At 44.5% G+C, this 20,323-nt stretch overlaps 1 protein-coding gene across 1 annotated transcript in view; it reads left to right on the forward strand.

Moving 5' to 3' along the window:
- The first annotated feature begins 3,999 nt into the window (after positions 1–3,999).
- LOC128713861 (ankyrin repeat domain-containing protein SOWAHB) overlaps positions 4,000–20,323 on the forward strand; it is a 91,067-nt gene continuing 74,743 nt past the window's right edge. Inside the window, exons 1-4 of the mRNA XM_053808731.1 lie at positions 4,000–4,129; positions 4,270–5,036; positions 18,831–18,863; positions 18,946–19,050. Of these exons, the coding sequence (XP_053664706.1) occupies positions 4,000–4,129; positions 4,270–5,036; positions 18,831–18,863; positions 18,946–19,050 (1,035 nt within the window). The remainder of the gene's footprint in view (positions 4,130–4,269; positions 5,037–18,830; positions 18,864–18,945; positions 19,051–20,323) is intronic.

The raw sequence follows: 20,323 nt of genomic DNA on the forward strand, positions 1-20,323 counted from the left end.
CGGGGTTCTATCAGGTTGACCGAAGGTGCCCTTAGTTTTTGGTGAATCTTTTGCCGTTGTGTTGCCTTTTCTTAGGACTATTTGCTTGCCTGTTGCAAACCCTTTCCGTTGGCTTCTTGCCGGGGGTTGGAAACGATCCGTCGCCGATCATTTCTATCGTCAGTCCACAGGGAGGGAAGCCACACCACAACACAAAGCGCCATCAAAGTTGCGGGCTTCAGTTGGTCCCATTGACCACCATCACTTCCCTTGGACCGGTCGCATCGTGAGCCACCGTATCGTAACCATCGTGTCGAAAGGGAAATAATGGTAAACGGTTTTAAAGACTTCCGCTTCCCCAAAAAACGGCACCCGGATGGATCGGAATTGTCTACGCTGGGGGATGATGTCCAATCTTCTGCCAGCCGGCTCGTTTCTTGAAGACGAAGTTTCACAAGGCCTTTCTGCAAACCGCCACGTTCGGGTTATCGGGTTATAAAGTAAAATGTTCCCAAAATGCTCTGATGAGACCTTTACATGCCAACATGCTTTTAAGGGGTTTTCTTTTCTTCTTGGGTTGTGTCGCAAGGAAATCCCGAACGGCGTACAGTGCGGTGTTTCGCTTCGTTCTAAAACTCCGTACATCTTAGTCTAGGACGCGTGGATGCTTTTGCTCGTCTCATACCGAACAAGATGTCGTGCCACAGTCTGGTTGTTTCAAGATGCAAACAGCTCCGGAACCATTCTCGGAAGGACACCCGTAATTAGCCCGGTTAGAGGATAATTATTAGAAAATTTTCTTAAACTGCAATGCCGCTGGCTCTGAAACCGATCCCGGGGTCCGATGTTTGAGTTCGCTACAGCCGGCAGGAACGGCAACATGTCACGGAGAGAAATTGAGCAGGCTCCTGTTTCATACATCACGAGACGCAACGAGCGACATGCATTTGGCACAAAGCTTCCCAGCGCGTCACTTCTCGTGTTGCGGGTGTTTTAATGATTTTTTTTTGTGTTGTGTACGTTTCCTTTATGCAAACCATCGCTTGTTCTGTGTTCGGTGCGGCAAATGTAACAAAAGAGAAGAGAAATATTGTAAACCTAGCACAACAGATGTAGTTTTTGCTTACACGTCTAGGAAAAAAGGCAACATTGAACAGAAATGGCTTTAGTTAAGATGATGATGATGAAACATAATTTTATTTGCTCATACTTATCTGTTACATGTGAATAACTTCTAAGATGTCTGTCTTTTTACAGAAGTTGTAATTTTACATGCAAAAAAAATACTATTGGCAGTGTGTCTAAAGCCAGCTCACAGCAAAAGTACACTTGATATGAACAACACAACCACTCAACGCTCATTCCTATTGATTGTCCGGCTAGCAAATGGTACATCGAAAGTGGAGCACAATCTTATCGGTTTCTTTAGATGGAGAACCAGTACTACCCCTTATATTCTCGCAAAACTCACATACACGGACCAGTACATAGGCGAATCAGTGCAATCTCTTCTGAAGATGCTCGGCTCCATAATTAATGAGCGAATAGTTGCCCATTTGTGTGTAAATAATCTATAAATATGATAAATTATAGATCCCACCTCTGATTGCATCGACTGACCACAATCGAAGGAACCGAACTGACCGATACAAGTGCCCCACACGGCGATACACACGTAAAATCTGACTTCCGGTCAGGTTGGACGACAGGATTGGCAGTTGCAGTTGCAGCAATACATAATATTCTACTCCAAATGCCGTACTCTTTTTTTAGGCGAGAGATCTTTTCCATTATGCAATTGTTGCCATACGACGTCTAGCAAGAATTCCATTCTGAGAGCTGTACAACTTTAAGAATGACTTAACATTTACCCAAACAAGACGATGCGGTGGTGTTAGATTTCGGTAGCCGAGATTATTTTTAGCGTTCGGATCAATTCCTTATAACATTCAATCCTGCCTCACACCTTGGCCCAGTGTCATCAAAGAGCAGGAACGAAAATCAACTCCGAGTGGTGCGAAGACGCGGCGAGAAGAACGGCGGTGATCTGGAGGACCCCGAAAAGGGGATGAACGATTTTGATGTCACGTAATAGCACGAAACGGGATTTAACGTCTTGTTGAAGCAATTAACGGGGGCCAGCCGAAAAGCAAAGGTCGCCCGCGAAGATTGCCACTGGGTACGCGTACGTGTGCAAAGAAGGCGACACAGCGCTGTTTTGGTTTGGTTGGGTCCCATAATTTTAATTAGTCGTATCGTTTGGAAGATCACTTTTGGTGGTCTTCCCCACCGTTCGGCCCCTTCGGGGTTTGGGGTCGCGTAGTAATTCGCGCCAGAGCGTGCCTCCCCAGGACAGGGCGTGCGTTTTCCCCCGGGAACACGGGTGGGAAACAGTGGACGGTGGCTCGTCGAAAGTGGTGAACTAAAATGGAGCGCGATCATTTAGCATCGCGGTGATGATTACTTTCGAAAGCCTGCGCCAAGCGCTTAGCGCTTTATATGTTGGCGACACTATTCGGTAGGCAAACAATCGCGCCCAACGTCCAATGTTTGGCTATGACGCAAAATTTGCACCAGAAAATAAAATAAATTAGCTTGTCTAATTGTTGCTTCAACAATTCAATCCGTCCTATTATCAGTACGATCGCATGCTAATTTAGATCTCTTTCACTTTTCTCTTTTGTAAAACATTTTAGGAAGGAAAGGTTTAATGTTTTAGCTGTAGAAAGCTCTATATTTTTGTTTTTCCATGGTTTATTAGACTTCCTTTTTGAAGATGCATATGAACAACAAATCATAATTAATTCACACCCGGTGCCAGGTTACTTCAAATCGTAGGCACTCGTGATATTGACTTTGACGGGGATAAATTGAGATCGAAACCAGCAATCATTCTGCTTTTCTTCTTGCAGCAGCATGTCGTCTGGAATTGGCCACATGGCGGTGATTTCACTCAATTACACTAAACCCATAAATGCCGGCAGTATGATTGAGATGCAAACCGTGCGGGGCGTGTTATTTTTACTCATATGAACAATTTTATAATGCTGTCGCGCTGGTCGGAAATTAACTCAGACGAGCAGCAGCACCTTCCCAGCAATAACATGGCAATGAAAAGGACTTCTCGATTGCAAATCTGCAAACAGGATGACAAATTTTTATTAATAGCGTCTACATGGCAACTAATGTTCATGTGCAAGTGATGCGTCGCCAGTTCCAAATAAAGCATTGCGGCTGCACTTGCTCTGTGTGCATCTTCATACCGATCAACCGCTGCTGTTGAGCGCTTTATAATGCGTTAAAGTCGTGTCGTGCAGCACATGAAAGGGTCTAACATTATTAATTTCGATTGAAATGCTTTAGACGAAACCGATTTATCTAACCGTGTGGCTTAGAAGCGTTGAAATCTACCAGTGTAACATGGTGTAAACTGTTCACGTGCTGGCGATATTTCTATGCCGTTTATTGGGTGTAATTAATCATATTTAATTGCATTTTACTGTCAGTTTACTATTTTAATCTTATTTTTAACAGTTTTTAAACTTTTTTTGCCTGTTTTTGGGTTTTGATTAACTAACACCAAATATTTTTTTACAGGTAACAGAACTCATGCTGTTTCGATATAATGCAGCACATGGGGCACCGCTGTACAAACACACTGCCGCTGTAAACTCGCTCACTCTCATTGTGGCGAATTCATGGGCGCTGGGCGAAAACTCGCGCGTGGCGAAACGCTAATGTCAAAACCATTTGTTTATGTTTTTACCTACCCGGAGCTGTGCAGTGGTTGAGGAAAGAAGGCTTAAAAGGTTTGAAAAAACTATAATTTCACGTGTATAGCCGTGAACAGTTTGTTAACTTCCATCCAGTTATAGTTTTTTTGCCCAAAAAACACCCGTTGAAGTGTCTCTCGTTAAAGTGTGACGGCATCCGGACGACGCAGCCAAGTTTGCTTGTTTGTTTACATTGTTTTGTGCTGTGTGCAGTGTGCAGTGTAAGGTGTTTTAATAACTTTTGAGGATGGAGAACGAACCGAAAGAACTTTCCATGGAGGAAATAAGAAAATTTATGGTGCAGAACAACTATAAGCTAACCAACCACATGTTGGTGAAGCACTTTCGCAGTTTTCTCACAAACAAAGACACACAAGGTACGTGCAGCATGTACAAACACTTGTTGATTCATCGTTTATCGCCGAACGAATACCTGATAAAAGTGTTACGAAATGGGTGTGAGTCGTACGTTGGAGCCAACTAATCACAATCTTTATTTATTCTTTTAACGCAACAGATGAAGCCAGAAGACGATTTAAGGAGTATGTCAACAAAATTGCTTCGGTAAAGCACGAAGGCACTGAGAAGTATCTCGTTCTTCGGCGCAAATATTACAACGGTATACCTCCGGATGATTCTGGTCCCGAAACACCGGCACCGATGAGTCCGGCGTCCCGATCGTACGGAATGCTTCCGTCCGATGGTGAATCGTCACCGATGCGGCAACCACCACCATACCGTCCGCCTCCGGTGGTGTCCCCGGACACGGTGTCATATCAGGGTAGTCCTCGTGGCAGTATCGCTTTGAATCGGCGCAACAGCTCCGATTACATACGCAGTGGTTCAGAAATAAGCTTCGGTAGTGAATTTGCCAATGTTGACGGAAGGAAAGTGAGTGCTTTGCTGGTGCGCAGCAATAGTAACGATACTCGTCCGCTTCCACCGGAGGGTGGTCGGAAGCTGAGTGTGGACGTGTTGGCATCGTATGATGAAGGAATCCCTCCAGCCATTCCGCCGCGGAAGAGGATGAGCGAATCAGGGGGCAGTATCGCGTCGAATTCACGTCAAAGTTCTATCGATGAAAAATCGACTAATTCAGTGAACGAGTGTCAGAGTGAAAATAAGGAAAATGTGGCCACTGCTGCGGCAACGGAGGACAGAGGTTCGGTAACGTCGGAAGAAAACAAATTGAGTGTGAAGGAAAAAATGATGAAGTTTAATCGATTTGCATCGGAAGAGGAGGCCAAGATACCTTCTCCGATCGGAAAAAAGAAACCGGACAAGGTAAGTGTACAACATCTTACTTTCTTATGCATGATGTCTTAGCTTAAGTAAATGCTAGTTTAAAAATGTTAATAATGAATCATTACATCCTTTGAACGTTTTAATTAAACCAAAACATTGCCCAGCTTGTGAAATACTCCGTTTCATAGGTATAGACTCAATACTACAAACCTGTTGATCTCGAAGTCATGTTTTCTAAGTTGGCTGAGATTATGAGGATCTGATTTTAATGTGATCCAATTTTCCTAATTCAATCCAAACAACTTCATAAAATACCTCAAAAAATGAATTTCTATCATGGTATGGCTCAAAATGAGTCACTTTAATCTATTGCCTCGAAGTCTCTAATCATTGCAAACCAACAGAGAAGCAAGGATATGACAGAGCAAAAAAAGCTCAACACAAGCTGTGATCGTACCATGGCGTGTACCTTACTGCTGGAGCTGGTGATGGGAACCACTACAGACCATGGCGAAACGCAAATATATGTACAAGCGTGTTAAAAATGTTAATAATGGCAACTAGCTGAATGGTAAAACATTCAATAATAATATCAATTTTTCAAAAGCCCAAAATCTCGTCCCCCGGTGAGAAAATGGCATTTTGGACGGCGTTCCTATTTCAGCAGTGACGCTGCATCTTTATTTGTAGTTCCTTTCTTCCTGTGCCCACGGATTTTTTTTCCACCTGGCCGTGTCGAACCGCGTACGGCCTGCGTGCGTGTGACCCTTTTCGTCACCTTCGGCCAAGGCGCTGTTGCTAACTACTTTGGCGCACAGGCCTCAGGTTGATGAAGGGACGAACAGTAAAGAAGCGTACGATGCTAACACGTCTACGAAGAAAACAAATAAGCTTACGAAGCTGTCAAAACTATAAATTATTACTAGTGTTGTGGTCGCTTCCAAAACGGTTCCATCGAACCACCTTCTGTCACGATTCTGTCCGCGACCAGCACTCCCCCACCCCGGGCCCGGGATCTTCGGTTCGGCTACCCAATATCACTTAGATAGCGATTGTTTGGCCATCGGAGCGCACGATTAATTTCTATTTAATTGAATACGATTTATTGATTTTCAATTATGCTGCTCGAAATAGCGGGGCGAGCCATCCATTTAGCAAGCCGTGTCATCCCGCGTGTACCTACCTCGTTGAAAGGCGAGATTCGACCTCCCAATGGGAAAAAAGGGGTTTTGTGTCATTTGCCTATTCGTCTGGTGTGTGCCTACCAAAATTGAGCCTCAGATACCTGTGCTGCTTATCCGGGGGAAATGATCGGTTAGCTTACTTGGCGATATTTGTTTTTTTTTTCTCTAGTTCTCTTTCTTTCGCACTCCCGTCTTTTATCCAACGCTGTACGTAATTAATAACTATGGAAGAGTTTAATTATTTGATAAAATCGTTTTGCTCGATCGCTTAGCAATAGCGTTCGATCTACTGTGGCCGGGAACGTTCATCACCAGCGAAGGCTTAGCTATCCTGGCCCGAATCCTTTCTTATGTTATCACCTCCACCTTCGACAGCGCACCGCGAGTGGTCTCGGTGCCTCGAACTTAATTTATCATTCTCCAACCGAATATATATGTATGTAGTCTAGTTGATCGTGCAGGTCATCGTGATGTTTTTCTCTATGAATCTATGCTCCCTGCCGCAGAAAAGTTGCACAGTCACCGTACCCGGGGATTAAACGGTTTCACGATAAGTCCACAGGACGTATTATTTTATGTTTCCAGAAGACTCACAAATATCAGCTGGAGACAAATTATGGTGATGCTGTAGGTTGAACGCACCTATCGCCTGCATTGTGACTTCGATCGTACGATCGATCGATCGTTAGTGCTGCCGTAGTGGTCTCGTGATCTAGGCGTAGCAATCTGGGCGGAAACTGCGCCGTCATCACGTGCTTTCATTTCGGACTGCTTCGAAACATGTGTCGATCATTTGGGCGCGATAAAAGGATGGCATCAAAATGATTGTTTTACGACGCATGCATTAATCTCGACAAAGACAAGCATGTTTTGTCCACGCGAACGCCTTACTAAATGGACCCACGTTCTGCGGGCTAGCGAATGGGGAATGTTTTGTCCAAGTACGGTTTTGCAAAATTGGCTAATATTTTTGGCTGTTTGTGAGTTGAAGATCATGTGTATGTTTCTATTGTTTTATTATTAGGACTCCTTGTTTTGAATGTGATTGAAACAGAGATTTCTATTAGAGAATTATCCGGGAAATATTTTTCTTCTTTCTTGGGACACTACTGTCCCTGCCATTTATGAATTGTTTTGAGTTTTCCTTAAGGTTGGACCCTTAGACCCTTAGAAACGGTTAGAGATTTAAACGGAAACTTCTGACCAAAAGTCATCTCAGTTAAAAACAGATTCTGAGTTTCATTCTGTTAAATAACCTCGTTAAATATAATAGTAGATTGATTTTTCACAACTTAATTCAATAAAAAAGTGCAAAGTCCAACAAAAAGTATTGAAATGTATGGTTCCATAAGTCAGAACCCCCCTTAAAACAGACAGATTTATCCAGCCTAGGTGTTTGACAGAGAGATTTACATGAAATCTCTGAGCTTCCACACCTTTCAAACGTGCGTATAGGAGTTTCAGTTTATAACTTTTGAGACCTCCGTAGCACTTCCGGCGACTACCCTGTGACTGGAGTTGTGAATGAAATCAGTAGCAGCTCCTCTAAGCCTGTTCGCTAACATAGAGGAATGTGATTGTTTTTTTTTATGTTTTCATTCACAAAACCGTCCCAAGCTCAAGAATCAAAGAATACGATACTCTCCCGGGACCCTAAATCTTCATTGATGAGTGGCGCCATTCTTTGCCCCACTATTGCTTCCGTGGAGGCATCAATCACAAAACGCGGCTGTTTAACCCCTCATGCGAAGGTTCACCCCGCAAGGGTCTTCTAATTAGCAGCGGCCGAATAAATAAAATACCCCTTTTTAGTGGCGATCACCGCTGGGAGCAGTGATCGCTGCAGAACCCGTGTTTGACTTGACGGCTGTATCTCCGACGAGCTTCAGAACGGGCGGAGGCGATGCTGTTGAATGAACCCAATTGCATCAAGAATGAGACTTTAAACTAACTTAATTTCGGCTACTTAGGGACGGTTTATTTACCTCCGTTTTATTGAAATAAAATGTGTGTTTTCGTCCGTCTGATTCATGGTTAGCGGGGCAGCATGTGTGCGCGTTAGGTAACGTGCAGGTGGGTCGAATGGGTCGTAAGCAGGAATCCGTAATGATTCCATTTTCTCCGGAAATCTTTGAATGTTCTCGTTTTATCGTGGCTATCGTCGGAACTGAAAGGAAGTGTTTTCATCATCATTATCATTATCATCATCATCAACATCATGATGGTTTTAAAAGAACGCACAGTGTGGCACAGTATTGACGTGTGCGTCCACAGTTGCCGTTAGGCGTTTGGCAGATTAACTCATTTCGTTCCTGGCAGAATCGTTTATGCCAATTGAGCCTTCGGAGTGGTCCGGTGGTTGTCTGGTTTGGTTTGCTGCAACGGCCCCGGATACCGGATGGATAATTTCGATCTGCGCTTTCTTGTGGTGTCAATACGGGCGTACAAGCCGCACCATATGTTGAACAACACGCACACATGCGGTTTCTAGACGCCAACGGAGACCGAGAAGGACACAAGGAGCGAGCGCGCGCACCCTCGCCCGTGCGGGTGGCACGAAACGAGAAGGTTTCGACCACCGCCGGTAATAATATTTCGTGTGGCCTTTCACCTGAAAGTTCTTCAATCTTTCGACGTAATTACATGTCCAGTCTCAATTATGTCAATTACAAATGATTTCGAATTTACATGAACTAATTGCGATTGTAAACACGGTGCAAAACAAATGCTTCCTCTCGACGAGCGAGCGTTTCTATGTGGACGATGCGGCGAACCGCGCGGGATCCGGGAGGACCTTTTAGCCGTAGCGCGTAAATGTGTGCCAGCACACGAGATTCCTTCCTTGACAGTGTTGTTGCAGCTGCCATATGGGAGGTATTCGTTGTAGTAAAGTTTGCTTTACAGGCACGTGAACTCTTGTCCCTTGCTTTCCCAGAAGTGATGAGCTGCTCCACATCACCTCCTCGTGTGGGCAAGGATGTTTTGGTTTAGGTTGTATTTTTATGTCTTCGACCCAGTCGACGTGCGGTGAAGTGTCAATGTAAAGTTGGCTACAAATAAGAGACGCATGTTTGTTCAGTGTTGACGAGCTGCCAAAGTCTAGGGAGGCTATAGGGAGCCACTGGCTAGTAAATGATACCATCATATACACAGTTCATCCTCCGCAAGATGCACTTTGCGCTGATTGGTTCTTGGCCGTTCGGTTCCCAACCGTAGCCGGCGGGCTCGAATGTATTGACGCGTATCCCTTGGAGAAAAAAAACCCCGAATTGGCGCGCTGGAAAATGCTGAAAGAAATGCAAAACTTATGTGAGCGAGCGGTCAACTGTTGTACGTTGAAGGCTGGAGTTAGTTGCGCTGGCGACGCGGAGGAATTTAGCGGAGAACGCGCAACATGCGGAATCAGTCAAGATCGAGTCCAGGGCGACTGGTTTGACGGTAGATAAGATTGTGAGGAGTTCTGTTTTGGTTTATGTTTTTTTTCCTCTCTCTCTCTCCCTTTCGTTTAGTCCTCCTTTCACGTCTCAGTTTTTAGTGATTTAGCCCAGGGGGCTCTTTTCGCTCATCGATTTAATGATGTGGTCGTTATTGCGCGTTTAATTTCGTATTCGAAATACTGAATTCATTAGTTGATGATTTTAATGATAGGCATTATAGAAACGTATTAAAACGTTTGCGAGTTAAAGTTTTACGGTAATTTTTTCGTGAAGCCCAAACATGGGCCAACTGCGGCGAAGTATGCCCGTTTGGATGTTTCAATCGGTTGTAGAATATGTTGCGAAATGGGTTTACAGCAGTTCTGTGTGTAGTGAAGTAATGAATGAGTAATGTTTCTATCCTGCGAACGATTTTAGGGGTATGCAGAGATCTAAAAAGAAAATTCTAAGTTCTAAGAAATGTTAGCACCACACATGCTCCCACATTCAACAATTCGAAAGTAGGCAAGAATCCTGTAACATTTTATTTGCAAGTATTGTAAAATGCTTCTAAAAATCCAACTTTTTTATGTTTCTTGAAAAAGTGAAAAGTGAAAATGAACTTTCGTTTGCGATCATAAACCCTAGGACGAATCGTAACTTTTTCCTCGGCCGGTTTACGATTATAACTTTGGTTTCGGTGAGATTAATGCAAGCTGCGCACATTCGACATCACCATTAACAACCGGGAAGCGATGGCAGCGGACATTAAATGGGGGATAAATTTTCCGCAAAATGCTCTACGGCAGTAGGCGACTCGGGGCACAAATGTGCCACATTCAAATGGGCAACCTGCCGATTTGAAACAATTTAATGGCAGAATCAGTGGGGAAAAGTCTACCAGAGACATACAACAATGGCGCAACAGCAACAAACATCCGCGAGGGAGATGGATCAAGCACGGATCGTCCATGCTTAATGTCGCTCGCACAAGCATTTGAAACCGTGTGACGTCCTGTTGTTACAGCCGTCAGCTTGGTTGTCACACAACAGCTGGGAATTGTCCGTGGCCAGAAGGGAAAACGCAAGGCTCGTATGGTAATTTTTCTTGTTTGGCTGTATTTTAAATTTAAATAAAATGAATTCATCACGAACTGCAAGTGGAGCAGTTGGAAGGGAGGGGGTTTAAGTTTTCCGTCCGAGATGAAAATCCGTTGCGAAGTTTCAGCCAAAACGCATTGAAGACTGATGGAAAGTTGAACGTGAGCGACAAATCTCGGGCTAGACGACCGTGTCCATGTCACGCTGCAGTCCATTACTCGAGAGATTGTTTCCGAGACAGACCGAGCCGGAGGTAATCCGCGGTATCTGGTTTAGCAAGGAGCTTAAACAAAAAGAGGTTGCATTGGTCGATGGTCACGGAGCAGTAGGTGGTCGATTCATTATAAGAGGAAAATTAATGTGGAATGGGAAATGGGGGTGGCGCAGTGGGTAGGAGCGAACCATGGTTAATTGCTATTGTATATTGTCGCGTTGTCTTCATCGTAAAGAAAATGTTCGCATGTCACACAAAATCGGGAAAATTCGGAACAGCTGTGATTTCCACGGCCGTCTTCGACCGTCTGCCGTTCTACTCGGTTGTCCGTAGCAATGAGCGAAGAGTCGATCTATGCCTGAATCGCTGTCAACCGCTTGTGCACACCCCCGGGCGTGCTGGCCCCGGAGTTGATGGGTGATGAATTCATCGGTTTATTTTTAGTAGTCAACACCGCCGTCATCATCATCGTCGCCGGCTTAGCGTGGATCGGTTCCATTCCGGGCGCGTACGCGCGTTGAAGTATCGTGTCTTATGAATTATAGCCTCATTTTCCACATGCTCTGGGCACGGTTGTTGTTGTCGTGGGTGCGCGCTTCATCGCTGCTTGAGTAAACAACAATTGACACGAGTCTGTCAATAGTTTTGAGGAAATTATGTCATTTGTTACCGTCCTCTTATACGGCGTACGGCGACCGATTTGCAGCACGGATCGTGTTTCCCTAAGATTTTCCCGTCGATTCAATTGGCTGTCGCGCCGAGGACCGGATAATAGCAGCGCGACACTTAGGTCGCGCTTGATCCGTGACATGTTCGCGTCCGGCTGCCGTGAAGGATGCGACACATGACTTTTCGGGATCTCGTGAACGGGCCACCCGCGTCACCGGTGATGCTGGACGGCCGTACGGAGGTCTCGCGGGGCCATGGTCTCATTTTCTGGGTTTGATGAAAAATTATCCACTTTAGATTTGTTTTCCTACCGACGCGCCAGCAGCTTCTGCCTGTCAGTGGCCCATGTTTGAGATCTATTTAAAACCTACAAATATTTGTCTTTCGTGTGCGTTACAATATCCATCAAATATCATCGTAAAGGCCTGCCGTGTGTGGCCATCAGAGCGAAACGTTTTGCTATTGTTTTTGGGGAGAAGCTTTTTTGATGGCATTCTTGGCATTTAAGCGGTTTTATGTAATATGCACTAAGGATTTAACTTGGTACAGATGGTATGATGGATTGAGCAACTTCTGCTATAAATTTGAGATAGAATGTGTAAGAAAATTTCAATAATTTTAAAGCTATGTGAGGATGCCAGTATCGTTGGACATTGATCAGCACTATTGGAGGGAATAGACATGCCACATTTAAACATAAAACGAGAACGACTTTAAGTGCCTCCTCGGAAAACATGACTAGTCTTAATCGTACGAAAAGTTGTCACCAATAGTTGGGCATTGAATAGAACAAATCAGCACGTCGCCAAATCCCGGAAACCGGATTCTTAAAGCGCTACACGTTCCTTTCGGGCATGTTGCTCTATTTGTTTCTCGCCGGTCCGTTAACTCACCCGCAAAGCGTTTCATGACTTTGCAAAAATGAGAAGGGGGGAGGGGAGGGGGGGGAGAGGTGAAACAATAGCATTTGCCCCGCACACAAATCGGCTTACTATCTGATGTTTTCGTTATGAACGACGATTATAAAATGTAGCACGAACACACAGGATGCAGGTTTCTCTTCCCAACTACACGACACTTGACAAACGGAATCCTCCGCTTCCAAAATAAACCACCTCCCGGTCCACGTTGCTGCGCTGAGTCGCAAAGGAGGTTATTTTAGGACATCCTTTTTGCAACAGTGACAATATTAACGCTCCTGCATGCATGGTGTCTACCGAGCTAGACATTGCAGCACGTTGGTCGTACGGAGGAAGGTGATGGACCAGTGGGAAAAAGGAGTCCGAGGCGAAGGTACCGATCCTACACGATCTGTTGTGTGTGTGTGGCTGGTTTGCATGGGGGTATGTTTGCAGCAAATAAGTTTAATACCGTCAACTATATATGCAAATTGCACCGGGCACATAGCGCACAAACGGTGAAGGTAGAGAGACTTTAGTACCGATGGGGGAGGTAACGTGCAGTTTTTGCCAAGAGTACACGGCACACTAGCATGCGGACGAAAGTTGCGTGGAAAAACTAGCTATAAGTAGCGTAATGGGACAAGGCTCCTTTGGGAACCTGGTGGAAAACCCGAACAAACGTTTTCTCGTGGTAAGCTGACAAAGGAGAGTTGTACAACTTTGGAACGCTAGCGTTTGGGACGTACAAGAAAGGGACTTAGTGGGAGAAACTGCAGCTGAAGTACGGCAATGTGGTTACGGGACCCAAACAAAAAAAACCCACACACAGCTCCTATTCACGTGTTGTGCCCGCTGGCTGGTTGGCGTGTGCTACTGTGGTGCCTGGAGACATTGAAACCGGAAACAAGCCAAAAGTGGCACGGACCATCTCCGATGCCGGAAACGGTTGAAATAACTGAACCCTGCCCTACACGGTGATTCGAATCAAGCGAACCGTTCCGTGATTGAACTCAATTCACGCACGCACCACTCCTCTTCGGTGGGTTTTGTTGTTGGGTCAAACGGAGCGAAGCAAGTCCTTGCGGATAAACTATTGTGCAGAAGTTCAAGTGTCTACTGCCGACCACCGGTGATGCGCGGCACAATCAACACGCTCCCGAGGCTCGTGGGCACCGGTGGTGGATGATGGCGGAGAACAAGCAGAGATCAAGCCGAGCTACTGTTACCGCTGTTCTTAACGATGAGAATGCCAGCGAACGGGGCATCATCGTGCCATGCGATGCACTTAATAGTGCTGTTTATTATCATTATGATTTTGAATAAAATGCAAAACAGCTCACGGCGGGCATGGTTGTAGTGTTTCGGTGAAGACTGTTTTTTTGTTTGTGCTGAACTCCCCCGGTTTGCGGACACGGTGCATATCCCGAAAGAGGCCACTTGAGTGTTGCGCTTCTTCCATCGCTTGCAGTCAACCGGAAAACAAGGATATTTCGGTAGTATTGTCTACCCTTAACTACGCCGTGTACACCGCGTACCCCAGTGCTCGAGTGGTTGATAATGAGTTTACCATTTACCATTACACTGCCGGTAGGAAATAATAAACAGTGCGGGATGAGCGGGTTTTTTTTTCCCCCCATACCTGGTCCGGTGGTTTGCTGTCCAAAAATTGAAATAAATTAATTGATAGCGGCACACAATTTGGCACACTTATCGCCAGAGGGTACGTCCCGTTGTGGATAAAACGGTTCTTGCGGAAGCGCTCACTTGAGCATTTGGGGTTGCGGGTGCGTGCGGCCTGCAAATGAAGCGGACGGTTTGTCAAGTACCGGGGACCTTGCGCCTTCAATTAGCGGTTGGCAGAATACTAGTGCTTCCGGATAATAAAGACCCTAAGCGTTGCCACTTTACAAGGGTGTACTTGTAGCGTTTCGTTCGTGTGTTAATAATAGGCAAATAGTTAAATATTTTTGGGAAATTTTGCAAAATTTCCCATGTCCCCAAGATATGTAGCATTTCTATTAGTGTAGATGCACCTGAAGATGAAAATTTATTTTCTATGTGAAGTTATCTATATGCAGCTGAAATTAGAACATTTGAAGCGTAAGAAAATGATTGATAGAAAGAAATTATACTTAACGAGCTGCTGTGTTATCATTAACTGACTGCTTTCGCAGTAGTGGGCTTGCTTTGGCCTGCTTGATCGTGATCTTTCATTAGCAAACAACACCGTTGGTAGAAAGAGTTGCTATTTAAACACAACGGACGGTTGTACGTTTATAACTTGCTTGCGTTGTTTTTATTGTTTTGTTTGAGATCCATGTTTTAGAGTGGCTATCATTATTGCGCACAAATGTTTAGCGGTTAATTAACCGCAATCAGTTAAAGATCATTTAACTCATCCTCCCGCTGCTGGATGGTTTCATGGATTGTTAAGCTTTTCGGTTCACGCTGGTGTGCGTGCGTGCGTTTTGCCCTTGTAATTGTAGTCCCGGTGTGTAAATCTGGTGTCAAGCGGACGGGGAAGTTCGTCCGACAATCGTCAAATGAAAACCCATCCTCTTCCACCGTTCGCGTCCGCGCCAAAAGCCGTTAATGCACCGAATCTTCGTTCATCGTGGCGACCGAGCGGGTTTTTGGATATTTTGAAGCAAGACAAGAGTTGCACAGTTGCGTCGAAAAGGCCCCCAGGGGGAGGTTTAGCGAGCGTCCGTGTGACCGGGCCGGGCACATCGTTATGCACACACACGGGCTCCGAATGCTAACTGCAGTTAATTTATATTCCGCGAAAATTAATTTTCGTTTCCACGCGGACGCCATAATTTAAATGCAATGTGTGTAATTAGTACGCCATGTTTTTATTCACGCATGTTGGGTAAAATTTACATTTTTTGCACATGTACGATAATTTATAGATAGACGAGCGCAAGTACGATGCTCGGGTATGCTGTCCATATCACCGCACTCGCCCGGACGCTCCTTCGCCAGAAGGGCTAGAACGAATGGTTTTCCGTAGGTGTCCGAATTCGCCAGCCGGCGATAACAGACGCGCAAGATTTGAAGGAATCTTACACATCGATGTAAGCCTGGTTGAGCAAGGCTCCTCTAATGAACTGGATGGGATGCGGCAGTAGGTAATTCTTTGCGAAAATCTAGCTTCTCGCAAACGTTCTACAATCTGTGGTGTAATCTCGAAACTTTCTACATTGCCCCAATACCCAGGGTATGAATGATGCCGTAGACAATTAACGAGTTTCCTTGGCATTTGCATAGATTATGTAAATCGAAAGTTGGAGAAGCCCACCGAACGGATGTGTATTAAATTTGACAGATAGTGTACGTTGTATGGGCAGGTTTGGTGGGTGCAACATTACCCGGCTCAATATTCGATGTATGCAAATTAACCCTCTTTGACTTAATCAACGCACCTCTTCGAGCGGATTGAAAAGCCCGAATACGATACGGGAAAATGCACCAACACCCCGGACACTTTTGCCCGGTGACGATGCGTCGGCCGTTCGAGCAGATTGGTTGTTATACAAAGCAACAAAAGAAACTAGCCGAATAAACATGGGACTAACACGGTAGCTATATGTGTGATGCCTGCCCTGATTGGTAGCCAATTCCGCGCAGCAAAGGGATGATCCGTTTGCCGGGAGTTGGCGAAAGGATTCGTCTAACCTGTGCCATGCTACGAAGGGGCAACGGAGGTTGATTATCTAGCCGGAATATATTCATCCACCTTCTCCCAGGAGTGCTGGATTTGCAAAGGCAACTCCAGTACAAGGGAACTGTACTGTGCGTGCGTATGTTGTGTACGGATGATGCTGTTTGTTGAAATTTCCAGGCGAAAAGGGGTTTACCCCTTTTTGCGTAGAATAACACATACGGCCGTATGCGTAGGCTGATGGCACGCAGACAAGGCTGGTAGAGGTTGTTGTCGCTTTTACCCAAAAAAACAGAGTACATTTTGATGAAATATTTGCTAACATCCAGTTTGCTACCAAAGGTGGAGAAGAAAATGAAACGCTACGCCGGTCCATCACAGATTACATCCCTCGTGGGGTACCGTCTTTTGCAGTGCGTACACATTGCGCCGTTAGAATGGAAGTACGAAGGCATAGGAGCCATTTGCTAAGAAGGGAGTTACCTACGGTTTTTGCTGTTGTAAGCGAGTAGTGATAAAATTTGTTCTGCTCTGGATGAACCCCTGTATGTGCCGGACGGTACCATAAAATATTGTTAGAACTTAGAAATACCTAAAATAGTTTAAAAGGACGCGTTATAAGTATCTCTTAATTATCAAATTCTTTAACAACGGTTAGTTTTGTACGGTAAATATCAAAAAATCTGAACAAAACGTTATCATATTTTAGAAAAATGTTGGCATCTTTTGATCGCTAGCTGCGTATATTGTCGAGTATGACGTACCTCGAAAAGCACTCAGTGTGCTCCACAATACCGCAAGGAACCCGGGTGGTGAATGCCAATGGTGATGATGATGGCAGCGGAACTGTAGTCATTCACCCGAACATGCTCTTCATTAGTCCCCGCGGTCATATTGCCAAGCACACGACGGGGTTCGATGCAGAACGGTCTACCATGACAGTAGTGTCGACGACGAACGACAGCAGTGGCTAAAATCTCCGTGGCGCACAAAAGGCAAGGCAGGCAATCCACTGGTTGCAGGGTGGGCGAGAAACGCGGCATTGCGCGGTGCTGCGCCTGTCATGAAAAGGAATTACATTGTGGATACCTTTGTCTAATGAACTGGCGTACAATTTCCACACCTTCACCTGCAACATTTCGGGTAACATTCATCTTGGTGTACGGTACGCAGCGCAGGATCGTCATCTGAAGGTGGAGATACACCTAGGTCGGCCCACTCCGTACCGGGCTCCCGTGCCTGGTGGATGATGAAAATCGTTGCGCATGCCATATACGCCGTACAACATCAAACGATGGACGGGTGAGTTTGACGAGTCCGTCAGGTGTGTAGTGGTCCCTCGGAAAAAAAAAGAACTCAGCAAGACGGCATCCGAACATTCCCGCCATGCAGCAGCACAATATGGGTTTTGTCGAATAACGAAGCATGGCTGCTGTCTCGCTCTGCGTTGCGTTGCTTTTGCCGTTGAACGTTGGTGTCCTTCCACAGCCAAAAACTTTTACTATGATTGTAATGAACGATAGTTCGGAAGTTGCTAACCGTACATCGATGTATCGTTTGAAAGTTAAACACTATCATACGGTGAACATGGTTCCATCAATAGGTACATTTTTTGTCGATGTCTATTGAAAGGTATCGGTCGGACGGTCGAGAACGGGTGGTGGAATGTTAGTGTCCGTGATGATAGTTGCCATTTGTTGGATGTCCTGTTTTGTAATAGAAACACGTTGTTCAGCTGATATACGTTTGAAAGGCAACATGCATGTATAAAGTTTGTAGAAGCTTTCATTTGCGCAGCTCAAGTTTGTCATACACCAGTGCTGTTAATATGCTACATGTCTATCTATTCAGCAAAGCTTAGCATAAGCGATGAGAAATGTTTTCTAAATTAATAAAATGCTAAAACAAACTAATTCCTGTTTACCATTTTTCCAAAAAGAACTGTGTGTGCTTAAGTACACAGCGTAATTCTTCGTTATTATAAATCATTTCAAAGCACCAAACACCTTGCGGATCCTAAGCGTCGTTAAATGGAGAAAAAAAAAACATATTAAAACGAATACTAGCCCAAAGTGCAAGTAAACAAACAATCAAACTGACCAATATCTTAATGGCTTTACATGTCCTACAATCAACGTCCACGGTTGATCTTGGTGTGTTGACGGCTGTGTCGGTGATAATTCGAAGCCGATGTATGTGCGGCTTTCCTTGGCCGTCTCTGGAATGCATCCCCGGTCGCCAGTTGTAGCGAGCGGGCTAATAATATTCAACTTTTTATGGTTATTGCTGCCATTTCGTGTAAACGCACGAACGCGCAAAATAAAAAAAAAAAACACAAACCAAAAACCCCTTTGCCAGCGTGTTCCGTGCTGAACCGTCCTGCAATTGATTTACAATTTGTCGACGTATGCAAATGAAATGATACTCTTTCGAGCGGTAGAGAGATGCGCACCGTATTACCTTTGCTTTTATGCGTTTTGTCTGCTTCGTTTTGTTTTGTCGAACTTATCTCAACAGTTTTGTTCAATTGGTTGTATTAATTTTCTGCAGTAAATCTGTTGCGGCGAAGTGTTTTTTTTTTCTTTCTTTGATTTATGTATGATAATTTCCACTCGTCAAGAATATCTACCTTCAAGCAACTTGTTCATGATTTTACGGTTTTTTTTTTGTTTTCACTTTCCAGAACACCGAGGAAACGATCAATGCTGACAACTTGGTAAGAGACACAAAGAATTCCTACAGGTAGAGATCGGATGGAAATGATCTAAATACTATTCCGCTCCGGTTGTTTCCGATAGATGCAACATCCAAATGCCAAAGAATGGTTAATAGCTGCAGCAAAATCGGACTATCAGCTGCTGGCGAAACTGTCCACCGAGCATCCCAATTTGGTTAAACTGCAGGTAAGTGCACATACACAACCACTCGGGGTAATGGTAGCAGGCCTTCCCGCCAGCTACCTTGTTTAGGTCTATACCAATCAATTTCAATTGTCCATTACCTGTGACATGAAAGAAGGGAGTTGCTACCAGTTGGGTTTTGGATGTCCAAGAGCCGTGTGTGTGTGTGTGTGCGTGTTTGTCATCCGCGATATCGGCTGATGCGATCCGATGGGTACGGAAGTGCATTAAATCGATAGCACCCCGCGTACTTGGGCGTAAATGGTTCAACGAACCGTACCCAATTAAATTTGTCACAAGCATTTTAATTTATCGAATGGAAATGATGTAGTAGTGCAGTTAATTAAGCAATTAGCAGCCAAATTAAAGCGTTTATTGTTTTTAAGGTTGCACTTTTGCGAATGCGACAGTTTGACCATGGCCGTGCAATTTATGGTGGAATAATTTAAGCAAAACAAAGAAAACTTACCTCCATTCTAGGTCATACAAAAGTATATTTCGTTCTTTCAGTGGCCTATTATAAATACCTATTTTTGTATATTACTGATTCCGACATGCTCATAACCGTAACCATCGGTTTGTGGTTCGTAAAAATCATTCGCGAGGCTGCATCATTTCCATTCGCAGCCCTTTTTCCCATACCTATCACACGGTGCACTGACGTTGATGGGCTGTTCTCGCTTGATCAATTGCTCTTGACGTAAAGCGATCACACTGTTGACACAACAATGAAAAATACATCCCAAAGCGAGTATATTTATTCGGATCGCACGTAATTCCACAGATGCTTCCGAACGTACAAAAGGATTAAAGGAAAAGGGATAATTTATCACTTTTTATGGCTGGCAGGGGTGGTGTTTGTTTGCAGTAGAATTTAAAATATTTAAAGATGGCAAATAACATTGTTTCCAACCGTTTTCAACCTGATATCATTTATCTTTGCTATCATCGACAAGGTTTTCCTGGTTGAAGTGGTATCCCAGAATTTTGTGTAAGTTAAACTAGAATTTGTATCGTGCTGGATCAAGAATCCTTTCCAGCGTCTGGAATTGTTGCAAACATTTAAAACTGATGATTTCTATCAATAAGTTTCTGGGGATTTTTAACTACACTTTCACACTATCTGCCTTACTGTAAGTGACATCTTTAATTGTAATTCATACTAAGATTGGTTAACATTACTTATGAATTTCAGTATCTTCTTTTTTTCGTGTTATTCGTTTAAATGAACACGTTTTTATGCTGATGAAAGTTGAGCGAAATAGTCCCCAAAGTA

The sequence above is a fragment of the Anopheles marshallii genome, chromosome 3 (assembly GCF_943734725.1).
Source record: "Anopheles marshallii chromosome 3, idAnoMarsDA_429_01, whole genome shotgun sequence".
NCBI classification, from domain to species: domain Eukaryota; kingdom Metazoa; phylum Arthropoda; class Insecta; order Diptera; family Culicidae; genus Anopheles; species Anopheles marshallii.